This window comes from Haliotis cracherodii, unplaced genomic scaffold (genome assembly GCF_022045235.1).
Source record: "Haliotis cracherodii isolate W230 unplaced genomic scaffold, xgHalCrac1.p SCAF_8, whole genome shotgun sequence".
Taxonomy (NCBI): Eukaryota; Metazoa; Mollusca; class Gastropoda; order Lepetellida; family Haliotidae; genus Haliotis; species Haliotis cracherodii.
Genome location: NW_027266341.1, coordinates 12,090,102 through 12,112,819, shown reverse-complemented (window position 1 = coordinate 12,112,819; position 22,718 = coordinate 12,090,102). Strand labels below are relative to the sequence as shown.

The window sequence follows — 22,718 nt, the reverse complement described above, 5'->3', positions numbered from 1 at the left end:
ACAGGTGTGTTGTGGGGTCGAGCTAAGAAATGTAAACATCGCCTAAGTTTGGTGTCGCTGGTTATTGTGAGTTGCGGTGTTTTCTGTCGTACAAGCTGCAACTTTATTTCCACCACTAAAATTAGCAGACTGCAGCAACTGCAAGCCATGTGCTTACCGAGTTGGTTGCGCTAAATGATACTCTAACCGATGTGAATGAGTTATGAAACTTTTCAAAGATTGCACATTCCTTTGACAGACATAACATACGCCTCAGACAATACTGACACAGTGGTTTGAATATGTTTGTGATAATCTGCAGCATGAGAGATGGTTGACATCATCTTGCCATGTTTGTTCCCACATAAAAATATTCAAATATTTGACAAGTATAAAGAAACTATTTCACTGAAAAATGATGTGGATGCACCATCTTGCTGGACAGGAATGAAAAAACAATGTTTCCAAGGATACATTAGATAGCAGGGGAGGTAACTTAAACAGCATCATGATGTCAGTCCACTATGGCTAACTCAAACAGTGAACTTTATCGCAGGAAGAAACTACAGTCGGGGCCTTTGATCTTTTAGTGAAGCATCTTAGAATGTTCCATAGAATAACACAATTTACTAGTCAAAATGTTTAGAAACCAAAAATAAATGTCAAATTTAATATTTATATTTGTTTGTTTCCACAAACATATAATTGAAAGGATAAATACCAAAGTAGTTGTGCGGCCTGAGAAGCACTCCGCCCGACAATGACTTATACACAAAACTCTATCAGATTAATTTTCGGACTACATACCTCAGCCCCTGAGTATTTGTCGGTCTCCTCAACCAGACCATCCACATTCACATCCTCGTCAACGGGCATCCGCTGCAGATGCAGCTGAAATATTTCCTTCCGTGTGTCTGGGGTGGGCAAGGGAACATACAGGATCCGATCAATTCTCCCTGGACGCAGCAGGGCCTGTGATAAGACTTTTTATATTGTATGTTGTATGAAATAAAACATTGTGAAGAAAAATATGTCAGCTTCATAGGTCCACCTACATGGTATTTGTGCGCCCTGAGCAGACAAACAAGAGACTGATAGTTTGAGCATCAATCTAGAATGGGTATGATGACACACTATACCAGCCAGCTCATTAAGCCTCGCACTGTACACAGCTTAAAATCTTCTTGTGTTGGAAGAGTGAGTGAGTGAGTATGGTTTTACACCGCTTTTAGCAATATTCCAGCAATATCACAGCGGGGGACACCAGAAATGGGCTTCACACATTGTACCCATGTCGGGAATCGAACCCGGGTCTTCGGCGTGACGAGCGAACGCTTTAACCACTAGGCTACCCGACCGCCCCTTGTGTTGGAAGAGGTGGTTGAGGTTCATGCCTCTTTAGATATTATTTTCCATATCTCATATCATGTTAACTTAATGTTGGAGATAAGCCTAGAGCCGGTAAAAGATATTTACCACCTTTGTGAAAGCCACCAGCATGGATATGGTGCCAACAGTCCAGGGTAAATAATGAAATGGGATTCAAAGCTATGATCAACAAATCCTCCAGGGATTTATCTAGACCTGCTCAGAGGCTGATATTCAGCCCTTAATGTGAAAATGTCCCTAAAACTTCCCTTATTGGAAACAAATAATAACACTAATAACTAATTTGTATGGCTTTATAGAAAGAACCTGTATTTCACTGATAAAAGGACCTAGAAAACGAAGACGTTTTAATGCTTTGTTATATATTATGGCATTGAATACAATCTCAAAACACAAAGTTATGGATCATCAGCGCCCTCCATGTGCAGTATAACAACATACGTAAATATGCATTCCCACCTGGTCTATCATGTCCGGTCTGTTGGTGGCAGCAACAATGGTGACATCCTGCAGCTTTTCAACTCCGTCGATCTCCGTCAGCAGCTGTGCTAGAACACGGTCCGCCACATTGCTGCCTCCAGATGAGCTGGGAACAGAAGGCGTGACATGAATTAGACTGACACAAAGTCAGCCACACTATTGCCTCCAGATGAGCTGGGAACAGAAGGCGTGACATGAATTAGACTGACACAAAGTCAGCCACACTATTGCCTCCAGATGAGCTGGGAACAGCAGGCGTGACATGAATTAGACCGACACAAAGTCAGCCACACTATTGCCTCCAGATGAGCTGGGAACAGCAGGTGTGACATGAATTAGACTGACACAAAGTCAGCCACACTTTTGCCTCCAGATGAACTGGGTAGGAAGTTTGTTTTTCACTTTATATCAGGGTAAGCAATATTCCAGCTATAAGATACATGTCATGGCAGTCCATGAATAATCAAGTATGGGCCAGGCAGACTAGCAGCTATAAGCATGTTCCAATTAATTGGTGGCATCTGAACTTGTTAAAGGCAGGGTGTTCTTTTCAGTCTTATTTCTGTGTATTTCAGATGTGGAAACTTTGTTTACAAACTGCCAAAAGTCACATGGAATGGCATTTAAGAATATGCAAGAATCATTTCATATAAAACTGCATGAAAAATTATCTTATACATATTGTTGTGGTAGTAATGTCTGTTCACATGAGTCCAGTGGCTACCTACCTCCCTCTCTCCACAGCCAGGGCATCTATCTCGTCAAAGAAGATGATAGCAGGAGCAGCAGCCCGAGCCTTCCGGAACACTTCCCTTACGGCACGCTCAGACTCCCCTACCCACTTGCTGAACAGCTCAGGGCCCTAGATGTACACAGGTTATGTTACTTCCTGAACACTTCCCTCACGGCACGCTCAGACTCCCCCACCCACTTGCTGAACAGCTCAGGGCCCTAGATGTACACAGGTTATGTTACTTCCTGAACACTTCCCTCATGGCACGCTCAGACTCCCCTACCCACTTGCTGAACACTTCCCTCACGGCACACTCAGACCCCCACCCACTTGCTGAACACTTCCCTCATGGCACGCTCAGACTCCCCTACCCACTTGCTGAACACTTCCCTCATGGCACGCTCAGACTCCCCTACCCACTTGCTGAACACTTCCCTCACGGCACGCTCAGACTCCCCTACCCACTTGCTGAACAGCTCGGGGCCCTAGATGTACACAGGATATGTTACTTGCTGAACACTTCCCTCACAGCACGCTCAGACTCCCCCACCCACTTGCTGAACAGCTCGGGGCCCTAGATGTACACAGGTTATGTTACTTGCTGAACACTTCCCTCACGGCACGCTCAGACTCCCCCACCCACTTGCTGAACAGCTCGGGGCCCTAGATGTACACAGGATATGTTACTTCCTGAACACTTCCCTCATGGCACGCTCAGACTCCCCCTCCCACTTGCTGAACAGCTCGGGGCCCTAGATGTACACAGGTTATGTTACTTGCTGAACACTTCCCTCACGGCACGCTCAGACTCCCCCACCCACTTGCTGAACAGCTCGGGGCACTAGATGTACACAGGATATGTTACTTCCTGAACACTTCCCTCACGGCACACTCAGACCTCCACCCACTTCCTGAACAATTCCCTCACGGCCTTCTCAGACTCCCCCACCCACTTGCTGAACAGCTCGGGGCCCTAGATGTACACAGGTTATGTTACTTCCTGAACACTTCCCTCACAGCACGCTCAGACTCCCCCACCCACTTGCTGAACAGCTCGGGGCCCTAGATGTACACAGGTTATGTTACTTCCTGAACACTTCCCTCATGGCACGCTCAGACTCCCCTACCCACTTGCTGAACAGCTCGGGGCCCTAGATGTACACAGGTTATGTTACTTCCTGAACACTTCCCTCACAGCACGCTCAGACTCCCCTACCCACTTGCTGAACAGCTCGGGGCCCTAGATGTACACAGGTTATGTTACTTGCTGAACACTTCCCTCACGGCACGCTCAGACTCCCCCACCCACTTGCTGAACAGCTCGGGGCCCTAGATGTACACAGGTTATGTTACTTGCTGAACACTTCCCTCACGGCACGCTCAGACTCCCCCACCCACTTGCTGAACAGCTCGGGGCCCTAGATGTACACAGGTTATGTTACTTCCTGAACATTTCCCTCACGGCACGCTCAGACTCCCCCACCCACTTGCTGAACAGCTCGGGGCCCTAGATGTACACAGGATATGTTACTTGCTGAACACTTCCCCCACGGCACGCTCAGACTCCCTCACCCACTTGCTGAACAGCTCGGGGCCCTAGATGTACACAGGATATGTTACTTCCTGAACACTTCCCTCACGGCACGCTCAGACTCCCCTAACCACTTGCTGAACAGCTCGGGGCCCTAGATGTACACAGGTTATGTTACTTCCTGAACACTTCCCTCACGGCACGCTCAGACTCCCCCACCCACTTGCTGAACAGCTCGGGGCCCTAGATGTACACAGGATATGTTACTTGCTGAACACTTCCCTCATGGCACGCTCAGACTCCCTCACCCACTTGCTGAACAGCTCGGGGCCCTAGATGTACACAGGATATGTTACTTCCTGAACACTTCCCTCACGGCACGCTCAGACTCCCCCACCCACTTGCTGAACAGCTCGGGGCCCTAGATGTACAAAGGTTATGTTACTTGCTGAACACTTCCCTCACAGCATGCTCAGACTCCCTCACCCACTTGCTGAATAGCTCGGGGCCCTAGATGTACACAGGATATATCACATGCTGAACAACTACAGACCCTAGATATACACAGGACATATCACTTGCGAAACAGCACAGAAGGCTTATAATTAAGCTCATGATGGAAAAAAACATTTCAAAGATGTTGGCACACACATATTCCAGAGGGCATGTTTTAACATTTTTATGACTGCCCTTTTTGCTACAATACATTCTCTCTCAACATTGTTATAGACAAAATTTTGTATCATTTACCTTGACAGCAATAAAGTTGAGGCCACTCTCTGTGGCCAGAGCTTTAGCTATCATAGTCTTGGAACATCCTGGGGGCCCATACATGAGCAGGCCTTTGGGAGGGTTGATGCCTAGCCTCTGGAAGGACTCGGGGTGTTTTAGGGGCCACTCTATTGCCTGTTTCAGCTTCAACTTCAACTCGGCCTGGCCACCAATGTCTGACCACAGGACCTGCATGGACACAGAATGAAGACAGTGTATTTTTAATTTTTGTTATTTGGTCATGATGAGCTCTCGTCTCTCAACTATCACTCTTGTCACCTCTGAACTCCATGTTGTTGCAAAGAGCTCCCACAACCCACGAGATCCCATCACCTTGGAACTCCATGTCCCAGTCAACCCACCCCGTCCTATGAGCACCCATCACCTCTCATTGAGTTCCCCTTGTACCACTACTGGTTGCCTCCTGTCCCCACTACATAACTCCTCTTGTCTCCCCACTGATTAACTTCTGAGATGATGGGGTTCCTCGACTACTGATGAGCTCCCCTTGTCCCCACTAACCATCTCCTGCAGGATGACGTTCCTCTTAATGACCTGTCTCCGCTGATGAACCCCCTTTGTCCCCACTAATCATATCTCCTGCAGGATGATGTTCCTCTAAATGACCTGTCTCCACTGATGAGCTCCCCTTGTCCCCACTAACCATCTCCTGCAGGATGACGTTCCTCTTAATGACCTGTCTCCGCTGATGAACTCCCCTTGTCCCCACTAACTATCTCTTGCAGGATGACGTTCCTCCTAATGACCTTTCTCCACTGATGAGCTCCCCTTGTCCCCACTAACTATCTCCTGCAGGATGACGTTCCTCTTAATGACCTGTCTCCACTGATGAACTCCCCTTGTCCCCACTAACTATCTCCTGCAGGATGACGTTCCTCTTAATGACCTGTCTCCACTGATGAACTCCCCTTGTCCCCACTAACTATCTCCTGCAGGATGACGTTCCTCCCAATGACCTGTCTCCACTGATGAGCTCCCCTTGTCCCCACTAACTATCTCCTGCAGGATGACGTTCCTCTTAATGACCTGTCTCCACTGATGAACTCCCCTTGTCCCCACTAACTATCTCCTGCAGGATGACGTTCCTCTTAATGACCTGTCTCCACTGATGAGCTCCCCTTGTCCCCATTAATCATATCCCCGCAGGATGACGTTCCTCCTAATGACCTGTCTCCACTGATGATCTCCCCTTGTCCCCACTAACCGTCTCCCTGCAGGATGACATTCCTCTTAATGACCTGTCTCCACTGATGAGCTCCCCTTGTCCCCACTAACCGTCTCCCTGCAGGATGACATTCCTCTTAATGACCTGTCTCCACTATCTCCTGCAGGATGACGTTCCTCTTAATGACCTGTCTCCACTGATGAACTCCCCTTGTCCCCACTAACCGTCTCCCCGCAGGATGACGTTCCTTCTAATGACCTGTCTCCACTGATGAACTCCCCTTGTCTCCACTAACCGTCTCCCTGCAGGATGACATTCCTCCCAATGACCTGTCTCCACTGATGAACTCACCTTGTCCCCACTAATCATATCCCTGCAGGATGACGTTCCTCCCAATGACCTGTATCCACTGATGAGCTCCCCTTGTCCCAACTAATCATATCCCTGCAGGATGACGTTCCTCCCAATGACCTTTCTCCACTGATGAACCCCCCTTGTCCCCACTAATCATATCTCCTGCAGGATGACATTCCTCTTAAGGACCTTCCTCCACTGATGAACTCCCCTTGACCCCACTATCTCCTGCAGGATGACGTTCCTCCCAATGACCTGTCTCCACTGATGAACCCCCCTTGTCCCCACTAACTATCTCCTGCAGGATGACATTCCTCTTAAGGACCTTCCTCCACTGATGAACTCCCCTTGACCCCACTATCTCCTGCAGGATGACGTTCCTCCCAATGACCTGTCTCCACTGATGAACCCCCCTTGTCCCCACTAACTATCTCCTGCAGGATGACATTCCTCTTAAGGACCTTCCTCCACTGATGAACTCCCCTTGACCCCACTATCACCTGCAGGATGACGTTCCTCCTAATGACCTGTCTCCACTGATGAACTCCCCTTGTCCCCACTAACCGTCTCCCCGCAGGATGACGTTCCTTCTAATGACCTGTCTCCACTGATGAACTCCCCTTGTCTCCACTAACCGTCTCCCTGCAGGATGACATTCCTCCCAATGACCTGTCTCCACTGATGAACTCACCTTGTCCCCACTAATCATATCCCTGCAGGATGACGTTCCTCCCAATGACCTGTATCCACTGATGAGCTCCCCTTGTCCCAACTAATCATATCCCTGCAGGATGACGTTCCTCCCAATGACCTTTCTCCACTGATGAACCCCCCTTGTCCCCACTAATCATATCTCCTGCAGGATGACATTCCTCTTAAGGACCTTCCTCCACTGATGAACTCCCCTTGACCCCACTATCTCCTGCAGGATGACGTTCCTCCCAATGACCTGTCTCCACTGATGAACCCCCCTTGTCCCCACTAACTATCTCCTGCAGGATGACATTCCTCTTAAGGACCTTCCTCCACTGATGAACTCCCCTTGACCCCACTATCTCCTGCAGGATGACGTTCCTCCCAATGACCTGTCTCCACTGATGAACCCCCCTTGTCCCCACTAACTATCTCCTGCAGGATGACATTCCTCTTAAGGACCTTCCTCCACTGATGAACTCCCCTTGACCCCACTATCACCTGCAGGATGACGTTCCTCCTAATGACCTGTCTCCACTGATGAACTGCCCTTGTCCCCACTAATTACCTTGGGCACCTCCAGCTGCACCTCCCTCATGGCACTGGGCTGGACAGTGGACAAGGCGTACACTACATCCTCCCTGCATATCACCAGCTGCTTGTTCCCAGTCTGCATCTTCTTCTTCACTGCATGTAAGCCAGCTACAAAAGGATAGAAAGGTTGCAAAGGTTATCTCCCTTGATACCAGGCAACAAGCTCTGCAGTTAACAGATCAGTAGGCATGATATTGACATCACAGATCACATTGAAATGAGAACCTTACCTTCTTTACAGATGGCCGCCAGGTCAGCCCCTACAAAGCCATGAGCAGCGTCAGCAACATCCGTCAGCTCCTCTGTGGTCAGCGTGTTTGGGGTCTTCTTCAACAGCTTCTCCAGGATCTGACACATGTGATAACAGAAGTCCATCAAATTTACATTATACACATCAGTGCCTAAAGTTGTATTTTATTTCCAATGAGAGTAAAATGTTGATGCTTATTCTCACAAAATCATATATTTTAATAACTTTAACACAATTCATTCATTCATTCATTCATTCATTCATTCATTCATTCATTCATTCATTCATTCATTCAATACTACACATAGCAACTTAACTGACACTCTAATAACAACCTTTCAACAACCATTAAATTAAGAACCATTCATTTAAAACATTTCCCAGATAAAGCCATAACAGCAATCATCTCCAACATCTCAGTACTCACCTCTAGCCTCTGTCTGGCAGTGGGGACCCCAACCTCTACCTCCTGATCAAACCGACCACGACATCTCAGTACTCACCTCTAGCCTCTGTCTGGCAGTGGGGACCCCCACCTCTACCTCCCGATCAAACCGACCACGACATCTCAGTACTCACCTCTAGCCTCTGTCTGGCAGATGGGACCCCCACCTCTACCTCCTGATCAAACCGACCACGACATCTCAGTACTCACCCCTGGCCTCTGTCTGGCAGTGGGGATGCCCACCTCTACCTCCTGATCAAACAGACCCCGACATCCCAGTACCCACTTCTAGCCTCTGTCTGGCAGTGGGGACCCCCACCTCCACCTCCACCTCCCGATCAAACCGACCCGACATCTCAGTACAAACCTCTAGCCTCTGTCTGGCAGTGGGGACCCCCACCTCTACCTCCCGATCAAACCGACCACGACATCTCAGTACTCACCTCTAGCCTCTGTCTCGCAGATGGGACCCCCACCTCTACCTCCCGATCAAACCGACCACGATATCTCAGTACTCACCCCTAGCCTCTGTCTGGCAGAATGGGACCCCCACCTCTACCTCCCGATCAAACCGACCACGACATCTCAGTACTCACCCCTGGCCTCTGTCTGGCAGTGGGGATGCCCACCTCTACCTCCTGATCAAACAGACCCCGACATCCCAGTACCCACTTCTAGCCTCTGTCTGGCAGTGGGGACCCCCACCTCCACCTCCACCTCCCGATCAAACCGACCACGACATCTCAGTACTCACCCCTAGCCTCTGTCTGGCAGTGGGGACCCCAACCTCTTCCTCACGATCAAACCGACTCCGACATCCCAGTACTCACCTCTAGCCTCTGTCTGGCAGTGGGGACCTCCACCTCCCGATCAAACCGACCCTGACATCTCAGTACTCACCCCTAGCCTCTGTCTGGCAGTGGGGACACCCACCTCCACCTCCCGATCAAACCGACCCTGACATCTCAGTACTCACCTCTAGCCTCTGTCTGGCAGTGGGGACACCCACCTCCACCTCCCGATCAAACCGACCCTGACATCTCAGTACTCACCTCTAGCCTCTGTCTGGCAGTGGGGACACCCACCTCCACCTCCCGATCAAACCGACCACGACATCTCAGTACCAACCTCTAGCCTCTGTCTGGCAGATGGGACCCCAACCTCTACCTCCCGATCAAACCGACCCCGACATCCCAGTACCAACCTCTAGCCTCTGTCTGGCAGATGGGACCCCAACCTCTACCTCCCGATCAAACAGACCCTGACATCCCAGTACCAACCTCTAGCCTCTGTCTGGCAGATGGGACCCCAACCTCTACCTCCCGATCAAACAGACCCCGACATCCCAGTACCAACCTCTAGCCTCTGTCTGGCAGATGGGACCCCAACCTCTACCTATCGATCAAATAGACCCCGACATCCCAGTACCAACCTCTAGCCTCTGTCTGGCAGATGGGACCCCAACCTCTACCTCCGATCAAACCGACCACGACATCTCAGTACCAACCTCTAGCCTCTGTCTGGCAGATGGGACCCCAACCTCGACCTCCCAATCAAACAGACCCCGACATCCCAGTACCAACCTCTAGTCTCTGTCTGGCAGATGGGATCCCAACCTCTACCTCCCGATCAAACCGACCACGACATCCCAGTACTCACCTCTAGCCTCTGTCTGGCAGTGGGGACCCCCACCTCTACCTCCCGATCAAACCGGCCAGGGCGTCTCAGGGCAGTGTCGAGAGCGTCCGGCTTACTGGTCACCCCAAGCACAACCACCATCTTGTCACTGCTGCACTGTAATAGAAAATTTGACAGGTTCTCTTTCCAAAAAGCTTTATTTCTGCGCCGTTAAAATATTGTGAATACCACACCAAAGACAATACTGCGACGAGATATTTTTTGCCATGTTGAGATGACCTCTCGATTACCAAACAATAGACAGCTTCTCTCCGAAGCTAGTTAATCTGAGTTGGCCGGAAAGATGACCAGTGTCATGAAACCGATTTACGCAAGATGGCTTGTTTCCTGTGTGGACAAAATTGCAAAGGACACTGACACAATCAAGCAGTGACACTATTTGGTCTGTTTACACTGTCATTTGTGATGTATTGTGTGACCATTCTGCATTCATTTGTGTTTTTAACTTAAAGAGTAACTTGTGGTTCTGGTTGATGATTTCAACATTTGATGATGGGTTGCAATGAATAAAGTATGTATGTATTATTTATACTTATTTTTGCGTTTTTAATTTTTGCGATTGAGTCACAAAAAATTCCCTGTTCACAGTATGTGCATGTGTGTTTGTTGTTTAACATGGCACTCAGCAATATTCCAGCTATGTAACGGTGACCTGTAAATAATCGTCTCAGAATATGTAGGAAATATGCACCTATGCATAAAACAGACTTGACCAATATTTCTGAGAGTCATCATTATTAAAATATAAGAAAAGATTTTTATAACTTGTACATGTTATCATAATCCTGAAAGAGGCTGTAAATAATGTTGATATCTCAAATAAGAAATAAACAAGTCATGGTCATTGTTGATTGAACAATAAAACACTGCAGGGAGAATAAACCACTCAGGGATGCGCAGTCGTTTATTTCTTAAATAAACATCATCAAGAATGATAAGGATCACTATGGAATCTTTTTGACAAACACAACAAATAGGTGCAATATGTGAAAATGTGTTAAGACTGAGGTTGAAAGGAAAGGACGGAGTACCCACATCGATCCCATCCATAAGGGTCAACAGACTGGCGACCACCCTCTTCTCAAGGTCACTGTTAGAGTTGTCTCTCTTGGGACACAATGCATCGAGTTCGTCTATTACAATGATGCTTGGGGCCCTGCAACACCATGTTTTATACCAACTTACAAGAACTTACAGCATTGTTGTCTTGTCAAGGAGCGTGACTGAGTGAGTTTGGTTTAACGATGCTTTTAACAGTATTCCAGTTATATCACAGCTACGTGTAGGAGAAAAACCTAAAGTGATGTAGGTCTCAGACGTTCACCACTTTGGTAAAAGCTACGAGCACTGGTATGGTGTTGCTAAACCCAGAAACATAATCTGGGCAGACCAGCTGGGCCCACTTGCACAAAGCGATCTTAGCGCTAAGACTATCGTAAGCCTATGTTAAAGTATGGGAGTTAAGATCATCTTAGCGCTAAGATCGCTTTGTGCAAGTGGGCCCAGGAGTCACAGCCACAATCTTAGGTTTCTGGCATGCCCAGGGGACTGACCCTGCACAGCAAATTGCAGTGCGTTAGACGACTGAAAGGATTTTGAAAGGGAAAGGTATGACAGATGCTATTTTTGACACACAGGATCCGCATAGTGCAAGAAATTGTTATGAAAGTTCAAATGAATGAGGACTTGACTTCTCATTTCAAGACCAATAGTTCGAGACTAATACAACATTAAATGTATTGGTCGGGGTAAAATGTGACAAAGAAGCTGATTATCATCTTCAGCGAGTGAAGAGCATCCACTAGTCTTGTTATCAAAGTCTTGTAGAAACTAGGCTTTGATACAGGCTAGTGGACACGCTTGCCTCGGGAAGATGGCTGATTATAGGTTTTCAGGGGCATTCTTGTATTATCTGAACAGGAAACAGTATTTGACCCAAGGTGTAGAAACACGGTATGACTTGTGGGTTACAGACTTGCTTATAGCTGGATTTTCTCCTGTTGGAAATATCACCTTTATCAGACATTTAAGCCTTTCGAATATACTACGTACTTGATGAAGTGTACTTGCAAGTGTAAGAAAGAAAACATGCTAGGCTAGTTGTCCATCATTTGAACTGGCAACTTTCATGCCATATTTTAATGTTTTCAGCAACTTTCAAATTTCACATTACCAGTGAGAGACTTTATCCTACTACCTTATTCTTTGATTAACAAACAAAACTACCAGAATTAAATCTTTAGCTGTTACTGAACATTATTTTTAGTCAGTTCATAGTGTGTCAGCCCTATTCGGGAGAAAAAGAAGAGCATAAAATAGTGAAGTATGTGAAACACAAACAGATGTGTTTGTTGCTTGTGTTGTAAAAAGCTGCAGTCAGCAATATCACAACTATATGTTAGTGACATGTAAATAATCAAGTGTAGACCAAACAAACCAGTGATACTTACAATGATCATCAAGTTATGATGTCAGACAATCATCTAAGTCATTGAGTCTGATCACATACTCCAATAATTTACTTCTTCCAATAAGCACAGGTAACTGTGAAGCAATTCTAAACCAGACTGTCCTTGACACAAACAGGTGAGGCTGACAGAACAAGGAACATGATTTCGATGAGTCTGGGATTCTAAACTGTCATTATCGGATAATAGCAAACCTGAAGGACGCATCTCTGCATAGTGAATTGCAGTGCCTTAGGTCACAGACCCAGTGTACAAAGTGCACAACCACTGACCTATATACCAATTGAAAGTAATTTGTCCCAGAGTATATTTGTTTTTGCCTTCAGCTGAATATTCTGGAATAATGTTGTTCATTCCCTCAACATCAAGATGAGGAAGCAGTATTCAGCTACCTTATTTTGTCTTCACAGATACTCAGCAAGTTTACACAACAAACCTATTTTGATTTTTTACTTACATTTCTTGGGCAGACTTGAAAATATTCCTCAGCTTACTTTCTGTTTCTCCAAAGAATCTGAGAATAAAGAACTTAATTACCCATGGTGCTTCATGAAGTGGTGATTTTATGACAAAGTATCAACTTGTTATCAACAATCATCATGAACATCAGCATCATCATCATTGTCATCTTCAACATTATTGTCATCAACATCGTCAACCTCACTGTCATCATCATTATCGTCATCATCATCATCATCAACATCATCATCATCACCGCCGCCATGACATACTTGCTCCAGATCTGTGGTCCTGTAACTTGCAGGACGTTGATGTTGAGGCTGGCTGCCACTGCTCGAGATAACAGGGTCTTCCCTGTGCCGGACGGCCCGTGGATCAGGACACCTCTTGGGGGTACAAGGCCTGAAACATGAAAAAGCTTCAGCATATCTGACAATTGTTTATTTGTTTGTTTATTTTCTAAACAGCCTGTACATTTGAATAATGGTGTAACGTTGGATCACAATTATCAAAGATCTAATGGCATTACATCAATAAAATAGAAGACAAAATATCAATAGTTAACATTTACACTGTGCTACACATCAAATGGTATGAGGTCTGCATGCAACACTAAATTTCAAGGCTGCACTCAGATTACCAGGTGTTGAAAGGTGTATTTGACATGTGAAAAGACAATCTTCCTGAAAGGAGCGTAATTGAATATTTGCACCTTTGCCTTGAGTATTCAATGACCCAGGCTATGGTATTATCACACTCAAATCACCGTAACCCTTAAATCAATAGACAAGGGAGGTAACCCATGTTGTCTTTTCAAAATGGCGGCAAAATTACGAGCACTAGAAAACTTTCAGACACATTTTCTCTGTTAAATGCTATAAGCTTTAGAAGTGCTAAAATGGAAAGTGTTCACCATTCATCTCTTATGTTATTTCTTGCATTAAAAAGTCTGCTCGTTTATCTGGATCTCTGATGTCATATGGAAAACTAAATTTGCTGAAATCAAAACTTTGTATTGTCAAGCCTATGGCAAATCATTATGAAATAAGAGTAGTGGTTGATATGACCTGAGTATGGAGAGATGTAATAAAGTTAAAGAAATTCACCTTGCTTGAAGAGCAACACAGTAAAGCGTCACAAGCCTCATCATACACATCAGATTCACTATTGCCATCATCAATACCATCAACAACATCAGTCACCACTAGTTACGAACAACCAACCACCCACCGACATCCTCCTCACCAGCATCACCATCACTGATATATATATACACATTTAGAAGTATCATCAAAAACATCAATATCACCATCATCAATAACAACATCTCTAACCTCGTATTCCCCACTTGTTTCCAACAACCAACCATCCACCCACCACCACCATCTGCCCTTTTTATCATCAGCATCATAATGACCGCCATTCATATATACAGTGCTTTACCTTGACCTACAAAAGTAAGCGAACAGGGGACCCCCAATAATTAATTTCAAGGGTCCCTACAGGAAATATTAGGGTCCTGTAAAGTAAAGAAATCATGTAGTGTAGTGTAAGGTTTGCTAACTGCTTTAATTACAGGACCTTTGTCAACAATTAGGTACAATGAATATTATTATGTAAGTGCCTCGGTATGCAATATTGATCTTTTTACCTCCATTCTATACATTTGTGTGCAGTGTATCGTGTTTGTTTGCTTGTTGTTTAACGCTACACTCAGCAATATTCCAGCTTTAAGACGGCGGTCTGTAAATAACCGAGTCTGGACCAGACAATCCAGTGATTGACATCATGAGCATCAGCCCACGCAATTTGGATACGATGACATGCATCAACCAAGTCAGCGAGCCTGACCAGTCGATCCCTTTAGTCGCCTCTTACAACAAGCATAGTCGCCTTTTAGGGCAAGCGTGCGTCGTGTAAAACCCTGCATATAATTACACAATTCCATGCATATTACAAGCAATCTTTCATAAAGGACTCACCATAAGACTTGAATAGCTCCGGGTTCGTTAGCGGAATCTGCAGCATCTCCCTTATCTGTTTCACTTGCTCAGACAAGCCTCCGATGTCATCCAAGATGACTCCAGCATCGCGTGCAACATCGACATCCTCCCTAACACTGGCATCCACTATAGTCACCTTTGTACTTGACACAACTTTACAAAACTTCTCATATTTCCTTGACTTCCGTTTTCTATCAATAACGGGAGTTTGGAACAATCGCGGACTGATGATTTCCCCTGCGCTGGTTTTACTGTCAGGTGTTTTGGGTGTTGAAGCTGATTCGTTCATGCTGGAGCAGGTGGAGTCGGACTGACTGGATTCATCCTTCGACTCAGTGAATGAAATGTCTGATAAATTGAGACTGGCAAGGCTGTCAGATAAGGACAAATCTGGCTGACTGACTGGTGTCACTTCAACATGACATGGTTGATGAACCACTGTTTTCAAGGATTTTACTTGAAATTCACAAAGCTGCCCAAAATATGAAAATGTAACTGTATTTCCTTCACACAAAAATCTGTTCACTGAAACAAAATGCATGAGCATGTTAGTGATGTTTGGAATTGTTTTAATATTCACTTTGGTCTATTGTTTCACAATATGGTTTCACAATATTACTGGTCATGGGTTCAAGTTAATGGTCCACCCTCCTCCAATCAGTGCCTCACCAATATATTTTCTTACTTTTCACATTAGCCTACTGTCCATTTTGCAAAATAAAAAATGCTGCATAATAAAAAAATATGCTTTTTTTAAAAATGATTTTGTTAGTGTGTATTTTATATCTTTTATTTCATAGGAAACCATAAGCATACCCCGACAGTATTTATATTTTTCTTTTTGCCTCTCTGTGTGTTAACAAAGAAAATCTGAGAGAAAACACTAACATCTTCTTGTGACATGTTCAGTCCAAAGTTACCATGGTCATAAAAGGATGGGGGCGGTCGGATAGCCTAGTGGTTAAAGCGTTTGCTTGTCACGCCGAAGAACCGGGTTCGATTCCCGACATGGGTACAATGTGTGAAGCCCATTTCTGGTGCCCCACGCCGTGATATTGCTGGAATATTGCTAAAAACGGCGTAAAACCATACTCACTCACTCACACAAGGATGAGGTCATCGCTGAGAGTTCACATGTTACACTCTATGGAGGAGCCCATTAGCATCCTGTTATAATGCATGGATATATAAAATACCTCCAAACAGACTATAATCTGTAACCTAGGAACTACAATCTCAAGCCTACTCATTTCAATAATAATGTCATGAGCGGCATAACTTTCAACTATCAAATTCAAATTTCCTTCTTTAATTGAACAGTATAATAATACTTAACTACAAATCAGTATTTCAAATGTTCATAATATTTACCATTATAAAATTAACACATCAAATACTCTTTGAATGTTGTTTTGAAAAAAAACAAATGGTAACTTACACAGTTTATGTTTGAAGTTGTTTCTGCAGTTTTTATCAGAGTAAACTGGTCTCCATTCTCTGCAACAAAGCAGACAAAAACCAACATCATATCAATGAAAATACCACAATGATGTTTTTGCAGTATGAAATTTTTTAACTATTTGAATGTCATTCCTAAGTTCAAATTCTGTGGAAATGATTATCAGTAGTTGATATTACTAAAGGTCAGTGTGAAGATAAAATAAAATAAAACATTGGATAAAGTTGGGGAAACAATTTGCATTCAGAGCTCCAGATAACTTTTGGAGCAATTGAGTTTTCACTTGATGGTTTCTAATTCAATTGGGTTATTACATTTTTCATTGGGCAACCCAATATTTTTTATACTCATCTTTCATCACTCGAATCGGTAAGCATTTTCAGATTTAAAAAAGAAAGAAACATGTATATAATGTTTCTAAATATAGGCTTGACTCAGAAAGTAAATTAGCTCGTAATCTTGTCTTGGAAATTAGCTCCGTTGTACCCATGTTGAAAGAGCTTCATTGGGTATTTCATTCGGGGTATGCTTATGGGTATGTGAGCTTGTTTCAAACAACTGGGTTTTTCATTTAATGCATGTTTTTCTGTACGCAAGGTTAATTGAAAATAATTGGGTTTTGAATAGTTTTGGGGGGTATTTTACGCAACTTATCTGTAGCTCTGGGCATTTATTAGCCAAAACATCTCAGTTAACTATACTCACCACCAAAAGAAACGCAAACCATATATGAAGAAGTATGTTGGTTTCCAATGTGTACCACTTAATGACAAAACTAAGAAGCAGTCAAGTGTTGCCACAGTACATCTTTATTCTTGCCCAATATGCTGCACATGATTTCCAAACTTTACACGCTAGTCCTGCACAAGACAAATAGTGCATCTCGAGTCATGGATCTATGACGTCACATGTGATGCATTAATGAGCGTCGGTTCACACAACATAACAGTAGGTTCGTTTGTGCATTGAACCAATCTTACATCTCTTGAATATGCGTAATTCTTCATATATCAACCAACATGTAAGGCATTCCTGTTTCTTTTGTCGATGAGTATATTATAAAATTATTTTTTGAAACAATGATTTAGTTATGGGTTTTTTCAAAAGAACAGAGTGTCTGCTCAGAAGGCAGAAGGTTTGTGGTTTGGTCCTATGATCGTGTAATACCAAAAGACATCAAAAGATACTTTTGTTATCTTGATTGGCACTTGGCATTAATGAGATAAAACAAAAACAGGTCCGCTCTGAGTCAGTTTACTGTGTCTGTATGGGGTACCAGGGTTAGAAATTAGCAATAGCCCGTCAGCCAAGACCAATTCAGTTTATGTTGAAGGTATCCTAAGTGATAATTGAATTTCAAACATTTGGGGGTATTGCTATATGTTATCACTATTTGGGCAGGTTGACGTTCTTGGATTATTTCCATGCCTGGGTATCCATGATAAACTGCAACATGGTATCTCAGAAGAATAGCATTATAAAACTGGCATTACTCTTGACAAGCACAAGCAGACACACACACATACATACATGTCCCATTAGTGCAATAATCTTGAACACATTAAACCCCATTTCACCCACCTTTATCATATGGCCACATATTAAGTACCAGGTATGCATTAAAAAATAGAGTGGTCACCCCTGCATTGCACTTCTGGATCCATGTATGCACCAGTTTATAATTCTACACTGTCAGCCTGAGTATTTCCACAGAGCAATCTTCGCGGCATATATTATCATAACTCCCATAAAATTACACTGACTACAACAGTTGTAGCGCCAAGATCACTTTGTGGAAAGAGGCCATGGTCCTAATACTTTTTAACTAAAGCTCACTTTGAAAATGTCGAATGGAAATTGTTTGTAAAAGTAAATGTCCCTGCACAATAAACTGCTAAGTTTTGTTTGTTTGTTTTTTTATTTCTTGTTTAATGACGAACTTGAAATTATCGAGTTTGGAGCAGACAATCCAGTGATTGACATTGTGAACAATGAGGTGAGGTGAGGTGAAATTGGGTTCAACGTCGCGTCCAAGATTATTGCAGTTATATAGCGATGTGCATGTACGTGTGTGTGTTTGTGTGGCTGCTTGTACTAGTCCGGACTGATGCCGATTTATAGTGCTAGCTCACTGAGATACCATGCCGCAGTTTAACATGAATACCCCACTCAGATACAGTATACTGACTCTGAGCCGACCAGTCCTTGTTTTAGCCCCTTAATGCTGAGCGCAAGACAGGGTAACAACAAGTACCATCTTTTAACGTCTTTTAGTATGACGCGGTCGGGGATCGAACCCTGGACCTTCCGCTCTACGGGCAGGAGGTTTATCACTAGACCACGGAGGCGGTCTTGAGGCAAATGATCCATGCCTTCAAAGTCGATGACACACTATCAATCAAGTCACCAAGTCTGACCACCTGATCCATAAATTCGTTTCTTATTCTTACAGCCAGCACAGTATGCTGGGGACCAATTTTAACACAGAATCCTCACTGTAAGTTATAATAACATCTGCTACTGTACAGCATATTTGTAACTCAAACTCATGCTTACTTGGATTCTAATATAATTTCTTCAACATGTGCCTCCATCCCACCAAAACTTTCCACTGTGACGACATCCTCCTTGCTGCTGCCTATGTCAGCTAAGGTTTTCTCATCAACGTAGACACCAGTTAAACTCCCAACAGTCGATGGCCAACACATCTTCACAACTTTGGAGTTGATGACACAGGGTTTTCCTATAGCAAGGCCACATAGTAGCATAGTGCTGGGATGTACAGCAATAATGTTATCCTCATGTGTCTTTGGCACCTTCAGATCTGTAAGATTAACAGAAAGCATGTACTGAACAACATACATCGAAATCAGCAGGGTATTACTGTGTCTTCAACATAGAGCTAGGTGACCTGTGGATTTAACCATGATCAACTTAACATTGGAACCCTAATGCTGCACTTTCGGTTTCCAAATTTAATTTAGAGCGGTTACATCTCAAGAAACCTAGCTCTACATCAGGGATGGAAATTAATACTCACCCTTTGGCCAAAGGCTAGTTGAAATTACCTTTGGCTAATTAAATTATAATACTACTAAACCGTAGGGCCTGTAAGTTTTGACACATGCTACGAACTATTTATCGTCCTCTCGATTCCCCTTGTCAAATCACTGTGCTATACATTTGACACATCGTTTTGAGTCTTTCACGTAGTGAATAATGTACTAAATTTCTGTATTCACCCGATCTATATATTCTGACCGAGTCTAAATATTTGAATGTATTTATGTCACATCAAAACTTCAAATCTAAAAGTCTCATTTTTTTAAAAGGATTAGTAACATATTGCAGGGTTAGCAGAAAAGAAACTCCCACTAGCATGACTAGCCTTGTCGGCATGTTTGCTTTGGGAGTTAATTTCTATCCCTTTTAACAGTACTTAATGTTTCGAAAGAGCTCATCAAACTGATCAAACAGAATGCAACCTGTGAATGAAAAATGTTTATGGCAGCTATCAAACTATCTATCTACAGGTATGCATGTCTACATATGTTTTTTTCTCTGAAGGGGCACCAATCTCTGGCTTCTTCTCCGTTCTTTAACACTTGTCTGTTAGGGCTCACTAGCTGCCGCAAGCCAATTTGCTCGCAAATGCAACTGGGCAAGACAAGAGCCTGGGCTAAATAAACTTTGAGGCAATATCTATATGAACACTAATTTGTTACCCTTGACATATGAAGATTTTGATATTACTAAGGGCAAACGTTAATTAATTTTTCTTAAACCTAAACAAACAGACAAAGAGAACGGCAGAAGCTCATCAGATGTCGTTAATGGGAAATACCTGTGATGCTTATAGTTTTATAAAAATCCTTTATGTGAGTGAGTGAGTAAGTATGGTTTTACGCCGCGTTTAACAATATTCCAGCAATATCACGGCGGGGGACACCAGAAATGGGCTTCACACATTGTACCTATGTCATGAATCGAACCCGGGTCTTCGGCGTGAGGGGCGGTCGGGTAGCCTAGTGGGTAAAGCGTTCACACGTCACGCCGAAGACCCGGGTTCGATTCCCGACATGGGTTCAATGTGTGAAGCCCATTTCTGGTGTACCCCGCCGTGATATTGCTGGAATATTGCTAAAAACAGCGTAAAACCATACTCACTCACTCACTCACTTTGGCGTCACAAGTAAACACTTTAACCACTAGGCTACCCGACCGCCCCAAAAAGCTTTGAAGTATCCCTGCAGTGAAAGCATTTCAGATCTTAGATTGCATGGATATAGAGGTTATCACGCGAGTGTGTTTGGGGATGCTAAATATCCTGCATTAGGAATAAACATTGTATTTAGCGAGCCTTGGCGAGCAAAATACATAGTGTTTATTCCTAATGCAGGATATTTACCATCCCCAAACACACAAGCGTGATAACCTCTTTATCATATAATGTCATTCTTTAATTCTGTTCTTTAAAATCGCTTTCCCTCTCTCACAAACGTTACCGAAATATTGCGAGTTTTCCTGGAATGGGCGCATTAATATTTATTACGTCACAGGGTAAGTGATGTGTCAGTAGGACAGTGACAGTAGCCAATATAGTTCCAACTGAAATCTGTTTCTTATACAGTGGCGAAGCAACATATACGTAAAACAGCAGTTGTTTTTAATTGCCTTTAGCAGCAATTCATCGGTCTGTCCAAGTAGAGTAACTGCCCTTTGTCAAAGGGAAGCTACTCTAACCCTAGTCTATGAGACGTCACGGCCACGGTCAAACGTTGTTGACAGTCGGTCTGTCCTGGTATAACCTTAAGAAGTGTAGTCAGATGTACACACAGCGACTAAACGAAACAAGGTAACAATTCAAACATATTTCGGCAATATCCAACTACTTTAATTTGTGGAGAAGGTTTTAAGCCGCAGAGGTCTACAAGCACAGATATGGCTACTCATCCCGCTTGGCTAGGCCTCGTGCCCTCGCAAAATTGTTTCGAAATTTATATCTCCAAAGTTGCCAAAACTTATAAAATGCCTTAGCTACGTCACAGTTAGACACTGATTTTCAGTATGTTAGACTGTTTTTTTGATATATCCCTGTAGTTTATCCAGATTCCCGATGGTTAATTCTGACTCGATCGCCGAATGACGAGGGCGACACCATGTTTGTTTATAAACAGCGAAAGTAGTCCTACTTGACCTTTGATATTTGCATCTCTATCCGCATATGACCCCAACGGATATCGTTTTTATCCGTTGGCTTTATCCTGCCGAGAAACCTACCCATTATATGATAAAATATGATCTCTTTTCCCTTGTTGTCAGCCATGTTTCCTGGTATAATCCTACACTGCTGTATTTGTCATCATTCACTTGATGCTCAGTTACTGAATATATTACAGGTGTAATTAGTGGAAGCACTAATCAGATTACCTGACAAAGGTTCCCATTTGGCAGTCCCTGTATCTGGGGTAATTATTCCATCTAAATCCAAGTCTGAAGTCAGGGTGACATATGTGTTATGTAATATGCATGTGAAAACGCAGCAAGAGAGGAATGATCAGTTGAGTTACAAAAAACCATCCATCAAAGGATTAACAGAAAATATGTTGATTGATTAATCGCTGTTATCTTGCATAGTGGACTTGTCCAAAGTAACTGTTTACATGTGTAGGTTTATTAAAGCGGACGGAATGCACCCATATCTGACAGGGTGTGAACTGGCGATGTCAAAGCAACATCTTTTGTTCAAAAGATTTACAGATAATATGTTGATCGAAAGCTCATTGTTATCTAACTCAAAGGATTTTTTTAAAGATACATGGACATCATGAACATAGTTGTCATGTGTACTATCTCAGCTGACCAAGGAGACTTGACCACAATGCGAAACACTTTGAAACATGTGATCAGTCGAGAAAGGAACACAAGTTAAAATATCCAAGAACGCTATATATATTTTAAAATATTAGGTTGTTCAAAAAACATTTGACATCGAACAAGTTTCTTTGTACAGATGAAGACATGTGGGATATCATTCCTTATGTGGATATTTACGGATACATTCCTCGAACAACGTAACTGCCCAATATCATATATATGACTTTGGTCGGTTGAAATTACGATATTTGCAATTTGTTTTCATTCATATGCTGTAGCATTAAACATAATCATTCAGTTTTTGTTGGGAAGTTCTTTGACGCAAGACAGACAACACTAAGTTGTTGTT

The 22,718-nt window shown here is 43.7% G+C and overlaps 1 protein-coding gene across 1 annotated transcript in view; it reads right to left on the bottom strand.

The window, feature by feature from the left end:
* Positions 1–22,718, bottom strand: part of LOC139449781 (ATPase family gene 2 protein homolog A-like) — a 28,561-nt gene that overhangs the window by 4,190 nt on the left and 1,653 nt on the right. The window contains exons 2-14 of the mRNA XM_071231309.1: positions 19,049–19,316; positions 16,472–16,530; positions 15,013–15,558; positions 13,303–13,432; positions 13,029–13,085; positions 11,139–11,259; positions 10,065–10,199; positions 7,941–8,058; positions 7,685–7,818; positions 4,863–5,072; positions 2,577–2,710; positions 1,828–1,954; positions 787–951 (exon numbers count right to left, since the gene is read on the bottom strand). Of these exons, the coding sequence (XP_071087410.1) occupies positions 787–951; positions 1,828–1,954; positions 2,577–2,710; positions 4,863–5,072; positions 7,685–7,818; positions 7,941–8,058; positions 10,065–10,199; positions 11,139–11,259; positions 13,029–13,085; positions 13,303–13,432; positions 15,013–15,558; positions 16,472–16,530; positions 19,049–19,316 (2,204 nt within the window). The remainder of the gene's footprint in view (positions 1–786; positions 952–1,827; positions 1,955–2,576; positions 2,711–4,862; positions 5,073–7,684; positions 7,819–7,940; positions 8,059–10,064; positions 10,200–11,138; positions 11,260–13,028; positions 13,086–13,302; positions 13,433–15,012; positions 15,559–16,471; positions 16,531–19,048; positions 19,317–22,718) is intronic.